This window comes from Oxyura jamaicensis, chromosome 1, assembly GCF_011077185.1.
Source record: "Oxyura jamaicensis isolate SHBP4307 breed ruddy duck chromosome 1, BPBGC_Ojam_1.0, whole genome shotgun sequence".
Taxonomy (NCBI): domain Eukaryota; kingdom Metazoa; phylum Chordata; class Aves; order Anseriformes; family Anatidae; genus Oxyura; species Oxyura jamaicensis.
The window spans coordinates 185,098,715-185,116,248 of record NC_048893.1 but is presented as its reverse complement, the minus strand read 5'-3'; the positions used below and the strand labels follow the sequence as shown (position 1 = coordinate 185,116,248).

Here is a 17,534-nt window from a genome sequence, read left to right as displayed (position 1 = left end):
GAATATTGTATTTTCTATTATTGGATCTTTATGATTATATGTAAAAATTAAAAGACAACCTGCTTTTTAACACTGACTTTTCAAAGTTGCATGTTATTAGCAAAGTCATAAAAGTTCAGAAAAGATATTTTAAATGGCTTCCTCTAATGCTGGGCTTAATTCAGAATCACAGAGTGGTTTGGGTTGGAAAGGACCACCCAGTTACAACCCCCTGCCATGGGCAGAGACACCTCCCACCAGACCAGGTTGCCCAAAGCCCCATCCAGCCTGGCCTTGAACACCTCCAGGGATGGGGCATCCACAGCTTCTCTGGGCAGTGTGTTCCAGGGCCTCACCACCTTGTGAGTAAACATTTTCCTTCTAATTTCTAATACAAATCTCCCCTCTTTAAGTTTAAAACAGTTCCCCCTTGTCCTAGTGCTATCTGCTTGTGTAAAAAGTCTTTCTCCATCTTTTTTATAAGTGCCCTTTTGTACTGAAAATCTGCAATTAGGTCTCCCCAGAGCCTTCTCTTCTCCAGTCTGAACAGCCCCAGCTCTCTCAGCCTTTCTTCCTAGGAGAGGTACTCCAGCCCTCTGATCATCTTTGTGGCCCTCCTCTGGATTTGCTCAAACTGCCCCACATCCTTCTTGTGCTGGGGCCCCAGACCTGGAGTGGGGCCTCACGAGGGCAGAGCAGAGGGGCACAATCCCCTCCCTCCACCCGCTGCCCACCCCTCTGTTAGTGCAGCCCAGGACACAGTTGGCCTTCTGGGCTGCAGGCACACACTGCTGGCTCATGTTGAGCTTTTCATCCACCAGAACCCCCAAGTCCTTCTCTGCAGGGCTGCTCTCAGTGAGTTTTTCTCCCAGTCTGTGCTCCTGTCTGGGATTGCCCTGACCCAGGTGCAGCACCTTGTACTTGGACTTGTTGAACTTCATTAGGTTCACATGGGCTCACTTCTCAGGCTTGTCCAGGTCCCTCTGGATGGCATCCCTTCCTTCTGGTGTATTGACGGCACCTCTCAGCTTGGTGTCATCTGCAAACTTGCTGAAGGTGCACTCAATTCCACTATCTGTGTCATTGATAAAGATATTAAACAGCACTGGTCCCAGGACAGACCCCTGAGGAACAGCACTCAGAACCAGCCTCTACCTAGATGTTGAGACATTGACCACAACTCTCTGGGTGCAAACTTCAAGACAATTCCTTATCTACTGAATGGTCCACCCATCAAATCCATCTCTCTCCAATTTATAGTTCAGGATGTCATGTGGGAGGGTGCCAAAGGCCATAAGAAGTCCAGGTAGATGCCATCAGTCGGTGTTCCATTTTCAACAGAAACAGACACTCCATCTTAGAAAGCCACCAGACTGGTCAGGTACTATTTGCCCTTGGCAAAGCTAGGCTGGCTGACTTTGGATCATCTCCTTGTCTTGCATGTGCCTTGACAGGGCTTCCAGGAGGATCTGTTTCATGATCTATGTTCTATGAGGGTGGTGAGGCACTGAAAGAAGTTGCCCAGAGAAGCTGTGGATTCCCCATCCCTGGAGGTGCTCAAGGCCCCATGGATGGGGCTTTGGGCAACCTGGGCTGGTGGGAGGTGTCCCTGCCCATGGCAGGGGAATTAGGATTAGATGGTCTTTAAGGTCCATTTCAACCCAAATCATACTGTGCTGTTATGATACTATGATTTTCCCGGCACAGAGGTGAGGCTCACTGGTCTGTAGTTCCATGGGTCCTCCTTTCATACCTTTTTAAAAATGAGAATGTTTTCCTTTTTCCAGTCACCAGGGACTTCACCTGACTGCCAGGACTACAAATATGTTGGAGAGAGGCTTGGCAACTCCACCAGCCACTTCCCTCAGGACCCTGGGATGCATGGCTTTGGACCCCATAGACTTGTACCTGTTCAGTTCCATCAGCTGGTCTCAAACCTGCTCGTCGCTTACAGCAGGAGGGACTTTGCTGCCTGAGCCCCTGCCCACAGGTTCAGGGACTTGAGAGCTGTGGGAAGCCTGACTGGCAGTGAAGAATGCAGCAAAGAACCTGTTGAGTACCTCAGCCTTCTCCATGTCTGTCATTACGAGTTCTCCCTTCTTGTTTGTCAGACAGGAACACTCTCTTTGGCCTTTCTTTTTTAAGCAAGGTACCTCTAGAATCACTTTTTTCAATTCTTTGCATCCATTGCCAAGCTCAGTTCCATCTGTGCCTTGGCTCTCGTGATCCCATCCCTGCACATGTGGACAAGCATCCCTGTGCTCTTCCTAGGCCCTATGTCCCCACTTCTGCTGCCTCTGCATTTCCGTCTTAGACCGCAGTTTGCCCATCAGGTCCGTGCCATTTTCCTGCCTTCCGTGCTTGATTTCTTCGACACGGGGATGGAGAGCTGCAGTGCTCTAAGAAAAATGGCCTTCAAGATCTGATCAGTTCTGTGATTCAGAGAAGTGAAAAGAGCTGGCTGTTCTAAAGCTGAGGGTCCTGCCTTTGCTGTTTGCCAGGCCCCTGAGATCACAAAGAGAAACCTTGCAGGCCCGTCCCTGGGTGGGCTTGAACCACCAACCTTTCGGTTAACAGCCGAACGCGCTAACCCATTGCGCCACAGAGACGTGGGGACTGGGAGCCTTTTCCTCTTAATTTAATTCCATGCAGTTGTTCGTGCTCTCTGGTATTGTAACAGGATCATTTGTTTTTCCTTATGTAATCAAAAGGGGGTCTGTATCTTATATGTGTGTATCACCTTTGTTTGGATGGGAAACAGACATTCAGCTCAGCCAAGGTAGCATCAGTGCTGATTCTGCACTGCAACCAAAAACTACAAAGACCTTAACTAAGTGAACCCTTCCAGGGCTCTCTGGCACACAGTTGCTATGGTTCACCCATTTGGATGTAGCTATGCAGACCAGAATTCACCTTACCAATCACAGATAACATCCAGACCTACCTAGGTTCCCTTCATGGAAAATGGAGAGGCTAGGACATGATTCACTACCTCCTCAGGGATGTATTTAAGGTAGATATGGTAAAACCTCCCATGTCTCTATAAAAGGAGGTTAGATGACTGGTGTTGAGTCTATAATGCATTTTTTATCATTCACGAAGAATTTGATGTTTTAATTAGAGAAGATAGGATTATATCTGCTTCCAAGAAAGATTTTTTTAAATAGTAACATTTTCTGCATTTATATTTTATTCTTATTTCTCCTCATTCTAATTTCCCTTTATTCATGAGAAAAAGGAATAAAAAAGGCAGGTTTGATCATGTTCTTGTGATTCATTCTAGTATTTGGCAGGTACTACTGAGGTGCAGAACTCAGGAAGTACTATCAGCTAAAATAATAAATGTCAGTGAATTGCTGTGTTTTACTTTTGGGTCTCAATTTGTGGTATATCTCCACTATGAAGGGAATATCTCCACTATGCTTCATGCTTCCTTTCCCAGCATGAGCAGTGGGAGCTGCCTTTCCCTCTTATCCTGTAAGCTGTGCAACATTCTGCTCTCATTGTACTTCCTTATTTTTCAGCAGAATTCTTAATTAGTAATTAGTCTTTTTGTTCCTTCCTTCTTGATTTGTTCACCATTTGAGCAGCAGATACAAAAAAGAGATGTGGGAAGGGATGGCAGTGCACCAAGTGAAGGGGTGAAGGATGAATGAAAGTTATGGCAGTGGAATTGACAGTCTTTATGTGCTTGCCACAATTAGCATTTGGATGACTTCTGAATCCATTGTATATGATTGCCCTAGGCTGGAAGATCTGAAAACAATTTCAAGTTTGGGAGTTCACTGAATTTCACCTTCAGTTAAACTATTGCTGGATCCTGAGCTAAATAACTTTTTAGGATCTAGGCTTGAGTATTATCCTCAATTTGTCTACCATCATCTCAGTGAACTACTTTAATTCCCTTGGATTTCTCACATACTGGGCACATACTTGAGGGCAAGAATTCGTAATTTCTGTTCTCTAAAATTTGTTCCACTGATGACATCTAGCTTGATGTTCTTTTGAATGGATGGCCAATGAACAATATTTCCCTAAAATATTACTAAATGAAATCATGGAGTGGCAAGCAGGTTGCAGAATTTCTGGAAGCTGCACAGGTGGGAGATTTCTGACAGGGAGAGAGTGCCGGCATATAAGCATGTTCTGTTGTTGGGAAGTGAACAAGTGTAGATCCCTAGTTTCCTCCCCCTTCATTTAAGAGGAAGGGAAGGTTACACTAAGGAGTCCTCCAAGGCTTAACACTTAATATTGATACTGGAGTCCCTACCACAGTGTTTCTGCATGCTTAACTGTTACTGTGAGCTGGAGTGACTTAAACTTCTTCCAGATCAATTTGCAAGACAGTAGAAGCATCCTAAATTAAAATAGTGCCCTATTAGGAGTGGAAGAAGAAAGAGGAGGGTGTGGGGGAAGTTCTGCATATGCTATCTTACCTGACCTGTTCATTTTTTTAACCTCTTAATAACCTAGACAGGTTACAAATAGAGTCAGCATTCACAGAAACAAGTTTGTTCCCTACAAAAAAAAAAAAAAAAAAAAAAAGTATAATCAGGTATGTTAGTAGTTAAACCAAGCAGCATCTTGGGATAGTGCGGGGAGGGTTAGGAGAGTGGAGATCATGTTAAAGAAGATTTAAGTTGGTATATTAAACTGGAAATCAGCATTTTCTCATCTACATATATGTTAGTAATATTTAAGTAGAATGAAACTTTCTGCAGATCTAGGAAATGCAGTATATTTTTATGCTAGAGGAAGAACATCTCATTAAGCATAGAATCTTAGTTAAGTGAATAGGAATAAAATATTTCGCTATGACTGCAACAGAACCACATTTTAAACTCTGTTCCATATAGATGTTTAATGTATCCTTTTCCCTTCCTTTCTTACCAAATCCGACTAGCTACAACCAGCTTTCAGATCTGCTGGAGACATATATCTAGAATTTTCACAAAGATGTAAAAGAGTAGCACATTTCCTGACTGAATGCAGCCATAGCACCAGTAATTCCAGCACTGTGTGCAAGTCAGGGGAAGATGTATCAAAAGTGGTTGTACCTGCTGTTCAGCAAGTAACTTGGATGCAAGTTAAGTACCTTTACTGATAATTTATACCTAATATCAATATTTGGGAAACCTGTAGTAGATCAGAAACAATATGAGAAAAAAAAAATGTTTTTTTCTTTTACTTCTATGTATAAATGTCATAGTTAGGTCCATAGTTAGTTCAGACTACAGTTTTCAATCCCATCAATGACTGTTTTCAGGAGCAGTTTCTCAAGAAGCAGAGTCATTTCCTGACTTAATTCTGATCCGTGCACAAGGTTTCTTTGTTGTTACGGAGTGTATTGTTGATTAATGTTGGAGCAAATAACTTCAATGGGACAGCCGGAGCCAAAGAATCTCAGTCATTGTTCTTAACTTTAAAAAGGGATGATACATAAAGCAGCCTGTTAAAAGGAAACAAATTTTTGTTGCATGGTGACTATTTCAAGTATCATATCAGATGCTCAGGGTAAATACATACTTAAAAGACATTGGAAGGACCTAGAAGAAGGTAACCTGTAGAGCTAAAAATCAGGACAAAAGAAGAAAAGAAGAAAGAAAAAAACATAAATCTTTTTTTTCAGTTACATCTGCCTTGTAGTTTTGCTTACTTAGTCTTTTAATTCTGAAGGAAGTATCATGAATACTGTAAATAAGACTGAAAAGTACAAACATTAGACAAGTAATAATTTCTAATATAGCACTTCAGCCTATGCTGTCAGTGACTACCTTTCAGCTATTACAGTAGTACTTAAAATGTGCAAAGCTGTTAATTGTGACCATCTCACGGTTATTATGTAAATTTGCACTGCGGGTATGCAAATACTTAATGAGGTCATACGAATTTCTCTGCTGGTTTCAACAAATTATGCTGCAGGGATTCATCTCTTTTTAGCTGACGTTACTAGTTTACAATTCAATCTGTAATATACTATATAATATGCAAATCTAAGCAAAGCAGAGTTGGACAACATTAAATATATGATATTGGAATGATGGAGAGTTGAATTAGAAAATTTTCATCTGGTCATGAGAGTTTGAGTTATCCCTGCCTGTCTGAATTTAATCTGAAAGTTTTCTGTATGGTTTCCACAAGTTCGTGATCCTTCCTATATTTTCTTTGAACAACAGGTTTGCCTCAACTGTTTTTCCTCAGGTAGAAAAATACTACAGCAGCACCTATTTCCTATTGCTTAGTCAGTGGACTGCTTCTGTCCCCAGCAAAGACAAAAATGTGCCTTTTATTGCATGCCTGAATGCCACCAAATTGTGAAGTCAGAGTCTTAATGTACTTCTGATGTTCCTACTATATAATAACTCCCTTCTAGCTCGATGCATTATATGAAAACATTAATGAAGATAATGTTCCATGAAGGTACTATATGCAGACTGTATAAGTAGTTCTCACTTGTCTGAGTTGACAGGTGGTTTTATTTCAGCTTACAGTTTGTTTATAATGACAAAAGAATTCAGGGAAGGTTAAAATGATTCAAATGATGTTTCTACTGATCTGTTTTAGTTTAGCCCTCTATCACCTCTTTCATCCCCACACATACTCTGAATTTTCTTGCATGTGAATGAATACGCTTCATGTAAAGAGTGAACAGTAGAAGTACTGACGACTGAAGTTCGTTTTCAAAAGAATCTATATAACACGAGAATCAGTGGTGCAAATTTCTTCATGACACTTCACCGTTTCTTCTTAACTCTGACTTGAAAAAGTATCTCAAATGCTTTTTATCTCTTTGCTGAAAGCCCCAGTACAGTTAGAAACAGTCCAAAGATAGAAAATGCTAATAAGTGTATAATTCTTAATAGAATTACAGTTGTTTATAGTATTAACCAATTAAAATTTGCTAATTGATTATTTTTATTAGTTGCTTTATGACAATATGATAAATTATTATAGTAATACAGATCTGAACTAAATATTAAGGAGAACTTTGTTCAAGAAAACAGCAGCAATTTGCAAACAAAAACAGTGAAAACACATTTATTTATTTATTTTCCAGTTGAAATAAAACCCCCTGAGATTTCTTATTTTAATTGAAATAGTATTTTAGCTTCAATAATCATTACAGATAAATAATTCCTGAAAATAATAGGATTATCAAGTTTATACTCATGCTTGCTTTCCCAAGCAGGCTTACCGATAAGTCTGTAAATTCCTTCTTCAAAAGACAGCTGTCTTAACTGAGTATCAGAACTATCAGAATATTTTTTTGAACTTGAGGTCCAAACTAAACTGAAACCAATGGCAGCAATAGTGATGGACAGGCTTTCAATATCTAGGGATTAATACAAAAAAATCCCAGACCTCTGAATCATGTAAATCACAGAGGTCAGTTTCCAAGTCTTGCTTGAAAAAATGTGTGGAATAGGTCCAAGGAAATGTTCTTTCATGGCTACACATTTTCAGAGGGCACTTTTAGTAGCACAGTGTAAAGAATATACAGATATTTCATCTGCAGTTCATACACGTACTCCTGCAGGCATGAATTTTGTGCATTACATGCAGCACTTTTAAGTAACCTCTGAAAACATGAGAAAATCTCACATGGTCAAAATATCAGCAATGTCCAGGTAATCAGCATGTTATATCTATCATTTCAAATCTATGACAAATCTTTTGGCAGCTAATTACCATTCAGTATCTGTTTTAAATCAGCAAATGGATAAGAAGTAATCACATAAAAATGGATCCCATTAAAACAAATTAAAGTATTGGAAAATACTTTCAAATAGCAACCACTGTAGAGCTAGATCCCATGAATTATTTCTGCATATACAAAATCCATAAGGAGTACGCGAGTATTTGACTGTAATCCTATTTAACTTCTGTTCAGGTGGGCCCTTGTGTAGGAACACCAAGAAATTCCACTTACCATTAAACAGAAGATTGACATTATTCTAATGTCATCTGACATGATCCAAATAATTCATACTTTCATCGCCCATTTGAATTATGTCAGAATTTTCATTTTTAAACTGAATTACCATTTTATCAGTGATATAGGTTGCCAAGACCACTCTTACTCTGTAGTTCATCACAACGTGCTGCTTTCTTGTAGAAGAATATAAAAGATAATAGTTAACAAAGTCATTGTTCATTTTTTAAACTGCTTGGTTCTCCAACTGACTTGTGTACACCCCAGTGTCTAAGTTATCACTTCTTTCTAGGTGTCTGTTCAGTGTACTCCTGCACAACCAGTGTTCAATTTCATGGTTATTCCATTTAAAAATCATATTCTTCATCATAGTACTAAATATCTATTGTTTACCTTCTAAGAGTCTCGATTTTGTCAGATTTCACCAACCAACTATAATATTTCCTTGTCTAAGGCTTTTCCTTTCAGCCCAGCTTTGTAAAACAGCACTAAGCTATAAAAGAATTTCTCTCTGATTCCTCCATGCAGGTCTAAGTTTATTCTCCTATGTAATTTCAGCTCCGGAATGTATAAATTGGTAATATCATCAGTCATCACAAAAGCCCAAATCTGTTTATTCTTAAAAAAATAATAATAAAAAAAATTCAACGGTATTAATTCCTAAAGGATTTCAGTTTCAATTGCTTGGTACAAATTCTTTTAGAAATAATGAAATATTAGATTAACTAGAAAAGTTGTATATTTTTCAAAGCAGGCAGTTGTCTAGGCCAGCATTACCCATTTGCTGGGGCCAAAGCAATTTTTAGCAGTACTAATGCACAGGAACAACGGAACTGTTTTCTGTCAGAGAAAAATAATGTGTGGAGGGAACAAAGCTGCACTGGGAGAAGTCCCCTGTGGAATTTCTGAAGGGCTGAAAGCAATCACAAAATTCATAGTTTTTGGTGAAATGCATAATGGATTTTAACCTTGCCTCATTAAACAGCAGTACATAATACATTATGTATAACCCCCCCACACACACACACACACAATAAACATTTTACAATAAGGTAAAAACGGAACAGAAGAAGACAAGAATTGAAGGAATCCTATCTTCTTGTTAAATTATATGCTTATGGAAATCATTTCGTTTGGGATTAATTTGACCAAATACTTACATCTGAAGTATGTAGGTGTGTACGTATAAATAAATAAGTCATTCCAGGCTCTCTTTATTTCTCTTTTTATGGAGAAAAGTTAACCATGTTTTAGGTGCAGTTCGTTGGAAGTCTGAAATACACATCTAAAATAAGTTAGATAAATAATTCCCAGCCGGGGTGAATTTATCTCCATTGATCCTAAAAGGAGTTCAAGTTGATAATAATATCTAACATGGTGAGATGAATCTCAACCTCAAAGACCACTGTGGTGAGACTGGTGTAAGAATGTGAAGACCCAAGAATTCATTTATTCTTTATCAAATTGTGTTTTTACTGAGAAATTTATCTTGAGGATGTAGCAGACAGCAACACAAGGAAAAGTGTCACACCTAAAGATTTGTTGTTGAAAGTTCAGCTAACTTCATGAGATTGTGCAGTTTCTAAAGAATGATCCATTTTCCCACAGCCGTCGAACTAGCCCGTAAAGTATCCTTAAAAGCAGTTTGTTTGTTTGTTTGTTTGTTTGTTTGTTTTCTCCTCAAAAAATAAGCAGTCTGTCTTGTGAAGGGGGCTTATATTACTACAGAAATTTCTGTAGCTGTCATCTGTCTTTTTTCTTGTTATACCTGCATTTACCACATATGTGTACTAAAGGAAACAATAAGCAACTCAGAGGATCCCCTGTGTTAGGATATTTATATTACATATAGGGATATTTCCTATTATATATAGGGATATATCCTGTGTTAGGATATTTACATTATATATATGTTAGGATATTATAATAGGACTGTTGCAGGGTACTATAATCTGAGCTAAAACTGTGCCGCTTATTTCTCCAAATACATGTCACCAGATTACAGTTAAATGCATCCTGTCCTCTAAGTTACAGTTTTTAGGAGAGAACTGCATGAAAGTAAGGATAAAGTTTTTTCTAAGTATTTTATGTAGTCTGTCATATGTATAAATTTCCCCATTTGTCTTACTTGGCAGAGCATGGTAAAGTAAACTTAACATAGAAAGCTCCTTCAATGTCAGCAACATGATTTGTTATACAATGATCAGTGGGACAACAGCAAAAAAAAAAAAAATAGAAGGAACTCATATATGAACAGGATCCTATAATCAGTACTAGATGCTTGAATAATGCACAGAATAATATAATCTGGTAGTTTTAAGCAAATGTAGTTCACGTGGTAAATATTAAGTACCATCCTGTAAGTCTACAATGTACTGCAGTAATGTTAAGCAGTTATTTCAGAATCTGTGATTCTCCACTGATCATTATACTATTTTCAATATTTTCTGCAGAAGTAAGCATTTTTCTGCACAGTATCATGAGCAACTGTGACTGATAGCAGCAACAAATTGATGAGAATATTGTACCATAATGGCCATAGCACAGTTACATTATGAACTGCTGATGATCAAGTCTCATTTTTAATATTGAATTATAACTTTGAAAGATTTTTGAATGAAAATGCAGAAATAAGATGAATAAAGCATGTTTACAAAGATTGCATAAACTTATGTTTAGTTGTAAACTCGTGTTATCTGGCTTATAGCTTGATAGGAAGCTATAGAAGCAAAAGATAATGTATTTCTAAATATGAGAGTCAGTACTGAGAGCCACAAGCTTGTTACAGACACAGGATGGCTCTACAGAAGACTAGAACAGAGGACTAGAACATTAAACTTCTTTAATGACATAGATCAATTCAGCAGCTGGGCAAGGATGCAATTTAATCACATTTTGAAAATTGTGTGTGCAGAGCACAGTGATCTAATTCCCAGGAATAAGTTCAGAACTGAGAGTAGACTTCGTGTGGAACCTGTCTGAAGGCACTCTCATCTGGGAACTTTACACTGTAGTAAAGCTGACCCATTTTTGGATGTCAGATGCATGTGAATATACTTGGCTCACAGGAAATACCTGAACTTACAGTCCCTATTTTCATTTAGACATCCATGATTGTTTGTTTTTTCATTTTATAGCAGTGGAAATGGGACAGATGTTACCCACTGCTGTTCTTGATAAGCAGCTTCAGCTGCCGAGGTTTTATTCTCATGTCTGAAATGTAAGCTTTATTGAAGTTTTTGAATTGTTGGTTATCTCTGTGCTGTAAAGGTGGAAATTAGTGGATATCTTTATGGTTTAAGGAAGTGTTGTCTGGTAGGATATCTTTAAATTCAAAAACTGCTTCTTTAAGACCTGTAATTTAAAGTTGTATAAACTAAGTAAAAGTATATACTGTTTTCACTGCTAATATGTCTTTGTGAACATCTAATAAATTAAGAAATCATTATTTCTTTTACATTATTAAGAACTGTTTTATTTCTTTTCATACAGATTCTGAAGCTTAACATATTTTGTCATTCCAGTGTTACACAGTGAAGTTTTGCAACACAAAAAATCTGCATTTTTTTTACTGAATTGAGGAAAGAATACGTAGAAGTGTTTTAAACTTGTAAGGCACTTCTACCACATCTAACAGTATTTTTACAGTCCAATAATTTTGTTCTGTGAGCTGCAGATATAATCCTATTAAATATTTTGTGAACGGAGAGTCAGAATATTATGAAAAATGGGAGAATACTGTTACCATTCTATATAGAATAACTTTGAGCCTCCTAAAAATAGTTAATACATTTCACATATTGAACATATATTACATTGTGCCCAAAAATAAGATGTAACTGTAATTTGAATGAGAACAGATGAAAATATTTTCCAGCTAAAACTTTGTAACAGTTTCTAGTTTCTAATAACTTGCTATTACAGCTATGTATTCATATTTTCCTTCGTTTTTTTATATACATATACTTAATTTAACTCAAATAACTAAGCAGTCTCTTTTTTCTGTCTTTACACAGCAGATGGTACGTGAACAATACACTACAACAACACCAGGCACTAGCCTAGAGAGGCCAAAGAATGAATACGTCTACAAAATTGGAATTTATGGCTGGAGAAAGCGTTGCCTCTACCTGTTTGTTCTTCTGCTGCTAATCATCCTAGTTGTGAATTTTTCTTTGACAATTTGGATTCTTAAAGTGATGTGGTTTTCTCCAGTAAGTATCCTTTTTAATTTTCCATTCTTTACATATTCTTTTTTCCTGTTTCACCATTTCCTTTATCTCATATGTACATCAGCTTTTCTGTTTCTTCTCAATTGTAATTTGTACTTCAGTTGACATATATGTTTTATCTTTGAAGATATCCATTGATCTGCAATTTCTGTATTAGCATTAATTTTCAAAATATTGAGGTTGTTGATACCTTTTATTGAAGTGGATTCTAACTGCTGTGAAGAGGATGTATCGTAGTCTGTTTAGTTTATATTTTATAAACATTTGCTATCATTTTCTCTCATACACTAGAATTGACTAGTGTTAAAAGATTGCTCTCTGGTGCTATTTTTTTCTTAGTTTCCTTCTCCTGTTTATCAGCATCTAAAATTTAACAATTTATTTGACCAATTAATTAAAGCTCAGAGGTTATTATTATTACTTCATGCCTGAGGCTAAACAGATGTATTATTCAGGAAAAAATGTAATAATTTTCCACTTCCATATGTTTTAATATTTATAATGCAATTTTTTGTGTAGTAGATTAAGGGGTAACTTACAGAAGTCTGCAAGATGTAGCTTTAGTCAGAATGCAATAAAATGCATCAGTGAATATCAAAGAGCTAATTTGTCCCTAACAAGCAGTTGTGATGCAGAGATGAAAAGAGTAAACTAGTTACAAGAAAAACAATAATAGTTAATTCCTACAGCTCTGCCCCGCTATTGAAGAAAGTGTTATACTGAAATTCCCATTATCTGTCATTGTTACACCTCTGTCACTAAATGAAGGGCATTATATCTTCACAGAAGCATTTCTATACTTTGTGTTCTCTTACTATAAGGAAAATTTTAAGCGCTACTTACTAATACATACTGCTGCCTGAATTTCCATCAAATTTCTTCCCCCACAGAAATTCTTTTCAGCAGTGTTACTGCCATAGAGAGTACAGTGTGGAACATCTTAGATCACATATAATTTTTCTGTTATGCAGTTCACACGAAAGATGAGCACTTAGTGTCTGCATATCATGAATCACAAGGAATATGAATAATTGTTAAAATAGTTTTCCCTGTGGTTGAGATTTATATATTTAAGCAGTTTTCAAATTTGTTTTCTGTTGGCTTGGTTTCTCTGTATGAAATTTCTTCTCTAACATCAGAGATACTAACAGATTAGTATCAGAAACTCTACTTTCAGGAACCACTGTCTCCAACTAGTTGTCTGTGAAGAAGGCACCAAATGGGTCAAACCGCTGAAGCACAACATCCTTATGCTATGGCAACAAGAGTGGTTTAATAACAGCTCAAGTAGGGCAGGCTTATACTCTTCTGATGGATGGACTGCGCATGCCATGGCTATAAGGATTTTCTTAACTCTCTGTTAAAAAATCTTTATTCCTGACATACCCTCACAGTGAAGTAGTGACTTAACTGCAATGCTGTCCTTTGTAGGGGTTAATTCTAGGGAACTACCAAACTCAGTTCTAAAACAAGAATAATAGTTGGGCAAAATACAGGTGTATGTCACAAAAGTACGTGCAACACCATTAAGAAATGAAAAATTGTTTTAGTATCTTGTCAAGATCAGAAGGAACTCAAATGATACCAGAAATAACATCCAGAGAAGTGCTGTTAGCCTCTAAGAAAAGTCCAAGAAAGAGTATAGGATATAGTAAGAGTATACAGTATAGTAGCAGTATACTGCTTGTTCAAGTCTGGAAGTATAATCGAAGCATCACAGTCCTTTCCTGTGTCTAAGGAAATACAGTTTGTAAAGAGTGAAGGTAACAGTCATAGAAGTCACCAATGCTATGTTCAAATGCTTTTCCTGATGGAAATGAGCTTTTATGCCTCCAATTTTTGGTTAACTGTTAGAAAAAGAGATGTAACAGAATATTTTCAGAAATTGTTTTTTATCATTCTTGAGTTCTAACCACGAATGGTATTTGCCATCTAGGAAATCAGTTGATTAATATATACCCAATACTTACCCAATTAAACATTCTCATTATTGGGAAAAGGTTAAAAGTAATTGTGAAATAGCCTGTGCATTCATCAGTTATTTGGCAAATACTAGTCTGATAGCTGTGATGATACTTTTTATATTTATTATGTATTCCAGGTAAACTATGTAGACATTATACTACTTATTATGCTTAATTACAATATATATTTTGTTTTTAACAAATACTTAAAGAAGTATTTCATCCTAGCTTTAAAAAATACATTTAAATGCCATCTCTGTTAAAATATCAGATTAATACCTAACAAAATTTTAACAACTGTTTCTCTGTAAAATAATGTAAGAAACAAGCTGTATTATTCTTTCTTAGGTTGATAAGCATATTTAGGAAAAAAAAAAATAGGAGTATTTAAAAAGGTATTTTTCTTATATACCTTAGAAAATACAAACATCATATGTTATGTCCATTAATAGATACAGATAAAAATAATAATGGAACTCTGAACAGAGTTTCAACAGACTTTGGCGTAGAATTAATTCATGGATACATCTCCTGTCTCAACACACACCCCCTCCCCCTCCCCCCCGAAAACAGACAGTGTGATAAATACTAGCAAACAAGCTAAGCTGATAAAGGAGAACACGAATCAGACACAGACATGCTGCAAGATGAATAGATTTTAATCTTCTTGTAGAAATTTGGAAGGATGATGAAAGACAGAGACTTTTTTGAACTCCATTGTTTGAGAGGCCTTCAGAATTAAACAAGCATGAAACAAACACTGAACAGAACTTCATTTCATTTCATAAAAACTAGGCTAAAAGGGAACAACCTGAACATAGAATGTATTCCTTTTCTCATAGTGCCCCAATTCCATGGTATATGAGTATCTGCAAGTTGTGCAGATTGATTTACGAGTATCAGATATGGCTCATTCTTTTTTTCATTTTCTCTCACAAAGTTTGGGGGAATAGGGTCTCAAGTTATTTAGGGGGATGAGGGAAGTAAGCTATGAATTCTTTATATTCATCTGTTTTAGAGAAGACAGGATTAAGTAATTATGCCTTGAGCTTGGTGAATAAGGTGAAATAGAACAATTTAGAAACTGGAACTGCATGAACTGCATTAGAAAGGTGGAAAAAACTGCATGTTGTTGCTGTTTTAGTGGTGGTGTTGGTGGTGTTTTCCCATGGACATAACATATCAAAATTGTGCATGAAACGGAAATTCCAGATTCCATTTTTTATGTATTGAGGCTTTCTGAGAACTAAAGGGGACTGATAGTCCTAAGAGTTTAAAAACTAAGAATCCTAAGGAATTTGGAGTTGCAACAGGACCAGAAGATGTGAGTGATTCTGAGGGGTCTGATAGTTCTGAAAAGGGGGCCTTTAACATCCCTGACAGCTGCTGAAAGGACAAATATGGCAGGATAGAAGCAGTCAAGATTTGTGATGGTGTCTGGAATAACAGCTGATTATAGGTACTGGGTGGGCCAACTAAAGGCAACACACAGCAGGATCTGCTACTCATGAACAAGGTTGTTCTAGGGAGGTGTGGTAATCAATGGCAGTATTTATGAAATAGTGGAATTCAGGATCTTGAAGGGAGTGAGGAAGGAGAGTAGCAGAGTACAGACCCTGGACTTCAGCAGTGCAGACTTGGTTTATTCCATGTGGGAGATAGAATCCCAAGGGAGGCAGATCTGAAGGGTGAAGTTACTCAGGAAAACTTAGTGATGTTTAAGGACAATATCCTCCAAATGCAGGAATGATCTATCCTGAAACTCAGGAAGATTAAGTAGTCTGGCTTAGGTAGACAGGGTACTTGTGATGGAGCTCTAATACAAAAAGCAATATAGAATAGCTGGAAGCAGGGACAGGCTTCCAAGAAGAAATTTAGAAACATTGCCTGGGCAAGGAAATGTATCAGGCTTCATGTGTCAGCAAAGCCAAAGCTCAGATTTAGTTGAGACTTTCAGGGAACATCAAGAGCTTGTTCTGCTGCATTAGCAGTAGAAGGCTGAACAAGGAAAATGTGTGTCCACTACCAAATGGGACAGGTAAGTTAATAAGAGCAGACACAGACAAAGCTGAGGTGCTCATTATTTTCTTTGCCTCAGTCTTCACCAACAAGTTCTCCTAGGCCTCTGCTTAGTGAAAGGAGAACTACTAGCAGTGCATGAGGGCAGAATCAGAGATTACTTGAAAGAACTCAGCCTACATAACCCTATGGGACCAGCTAGTCTGTGTCCATGGGTGCAGAGAGAACTGTCTGATGCCCTTACAAAGTCATGTTTGAAATTTTATGGAGACTGCAGAGATCCCGAATAACTGGAAGAAGGTAAGTGTTGCTCATCTACCCACCTCACCCCCCCTCAAAACAACCAAAAAACAAAAAAACAAAAAACAAAAAATTAATATTAATTAATTAATAAAAATTTATTTATTTATTTATTTTATTTATTTTAATTAATTGATTAATTAATTAATTAATAAAAAATAGGGAATTACAAGCTGCTCAAATCACTTCAGTTCCTGTGAAAATGATAGAGCGAGTCCTCTTGGAAAACATTTGAAGGCCCATGACGGAGAATAGGGTAACTGAGAACAGTCAGCATAGATTTAGTAAAGGTGAATGATGACTGACCAATGTGATTACATTTCTGATAAAATGTCCGGATTTATAGATTAGGGGAGGGTGCTGTATGTCATTTACCTTGATTTTAGCAAGGCTTTCAACATTCTTCCACTATATTATTGCATCCTAGTTGCCCACATGATGGGCGACCAGATGGGTTAAAAAATTGCCTGGGTGGTCAGGCTTGGAAGATGGCCTGCACATGTAGATCTGCCTCCCTTGGGGTTTCCAGGCAGCAACAAAGCCAACGGATCCTGGGTGAGCAGGGGCAGAGCCAGATACTGAGGGAAATGATTATCCCCCCTTTACTCAGCACTCATTAGAGGACACATACAATACTGCCTCCTGTTTTGAGCCCCGAAGTAGAAGACTGATATTGACAAAAGGCAGTATAACTTGTTTTTTAGAAGTTTTAACTTGTGCTTGCCCACCCAATGTTGCCAAGAGAGAATACCATGTTGTTGTTTTTTTTTTTTTCTTTTAGTTGTATTATACTAGTGATTTTATGCAAAAAAACTCACTTTAATATTTCTTATGCTCCTGAGAAACAGAAAATAAATGCTTCACAGGAAAAATATATATTAGTTTCCTCTTTTACTTTGCTGTTTTGTAATTGATAAAAATGATTGTGCAATTTTAAAATGATCCACTGACTCAGCTTACAAAGTTTTAATTTTAAGGCCATCACTTAATGGACTAGATGCTGTCATATGAGATTAAAGTTCATCCTTGTAGATACTATCAGATCCTAAAATACTTAGCTAGGAAAATACTGAATATATTGAATAAAAGAATATTCTTTACTCTCAT

General features: G+C 37.1%; 1 protein-coding gene and 1 non-coding gene across 7 annotated transcripts in view; one reads left to right on the top strand and one right to left on the bottom strand.

The window, feature by feature from the left end:
• SGCG (sarcoglycan gamma) overlaps positions 1 to 17,534 on the top strand; it is a 136,530-nt gene that overhangs the window by 59,178 nt on the left and 59,818 nt on the right. For 2 of the 6 annotated variants that reach the window (XM_035326329.1, XM_035326341.1), the window contains one exon: positions 11,932 to 12,126. In XM_035326329.1, coding sequence (XP_035182220.1) covers positions 11,932 to 12,126 — 195 coding nt within the window. Of the gene's footprint in view, positions 1 to 3,272; positions 3,324 to 11,928; positions 12,127 to 17,534 lie in introns of those variants that run through there. The other 4 variants (XM_035326326.1, XM_035326320.1, XM_035326335.1 and 1 more) reach the window with 3 other exon arrangements.
• Positions 2,515 to 2,588, bottom strand: TRNAN-GUU. Its single transcript has one exon. It is a non-coding gene; the product is annotated as a tRNA-Asn (tRNA).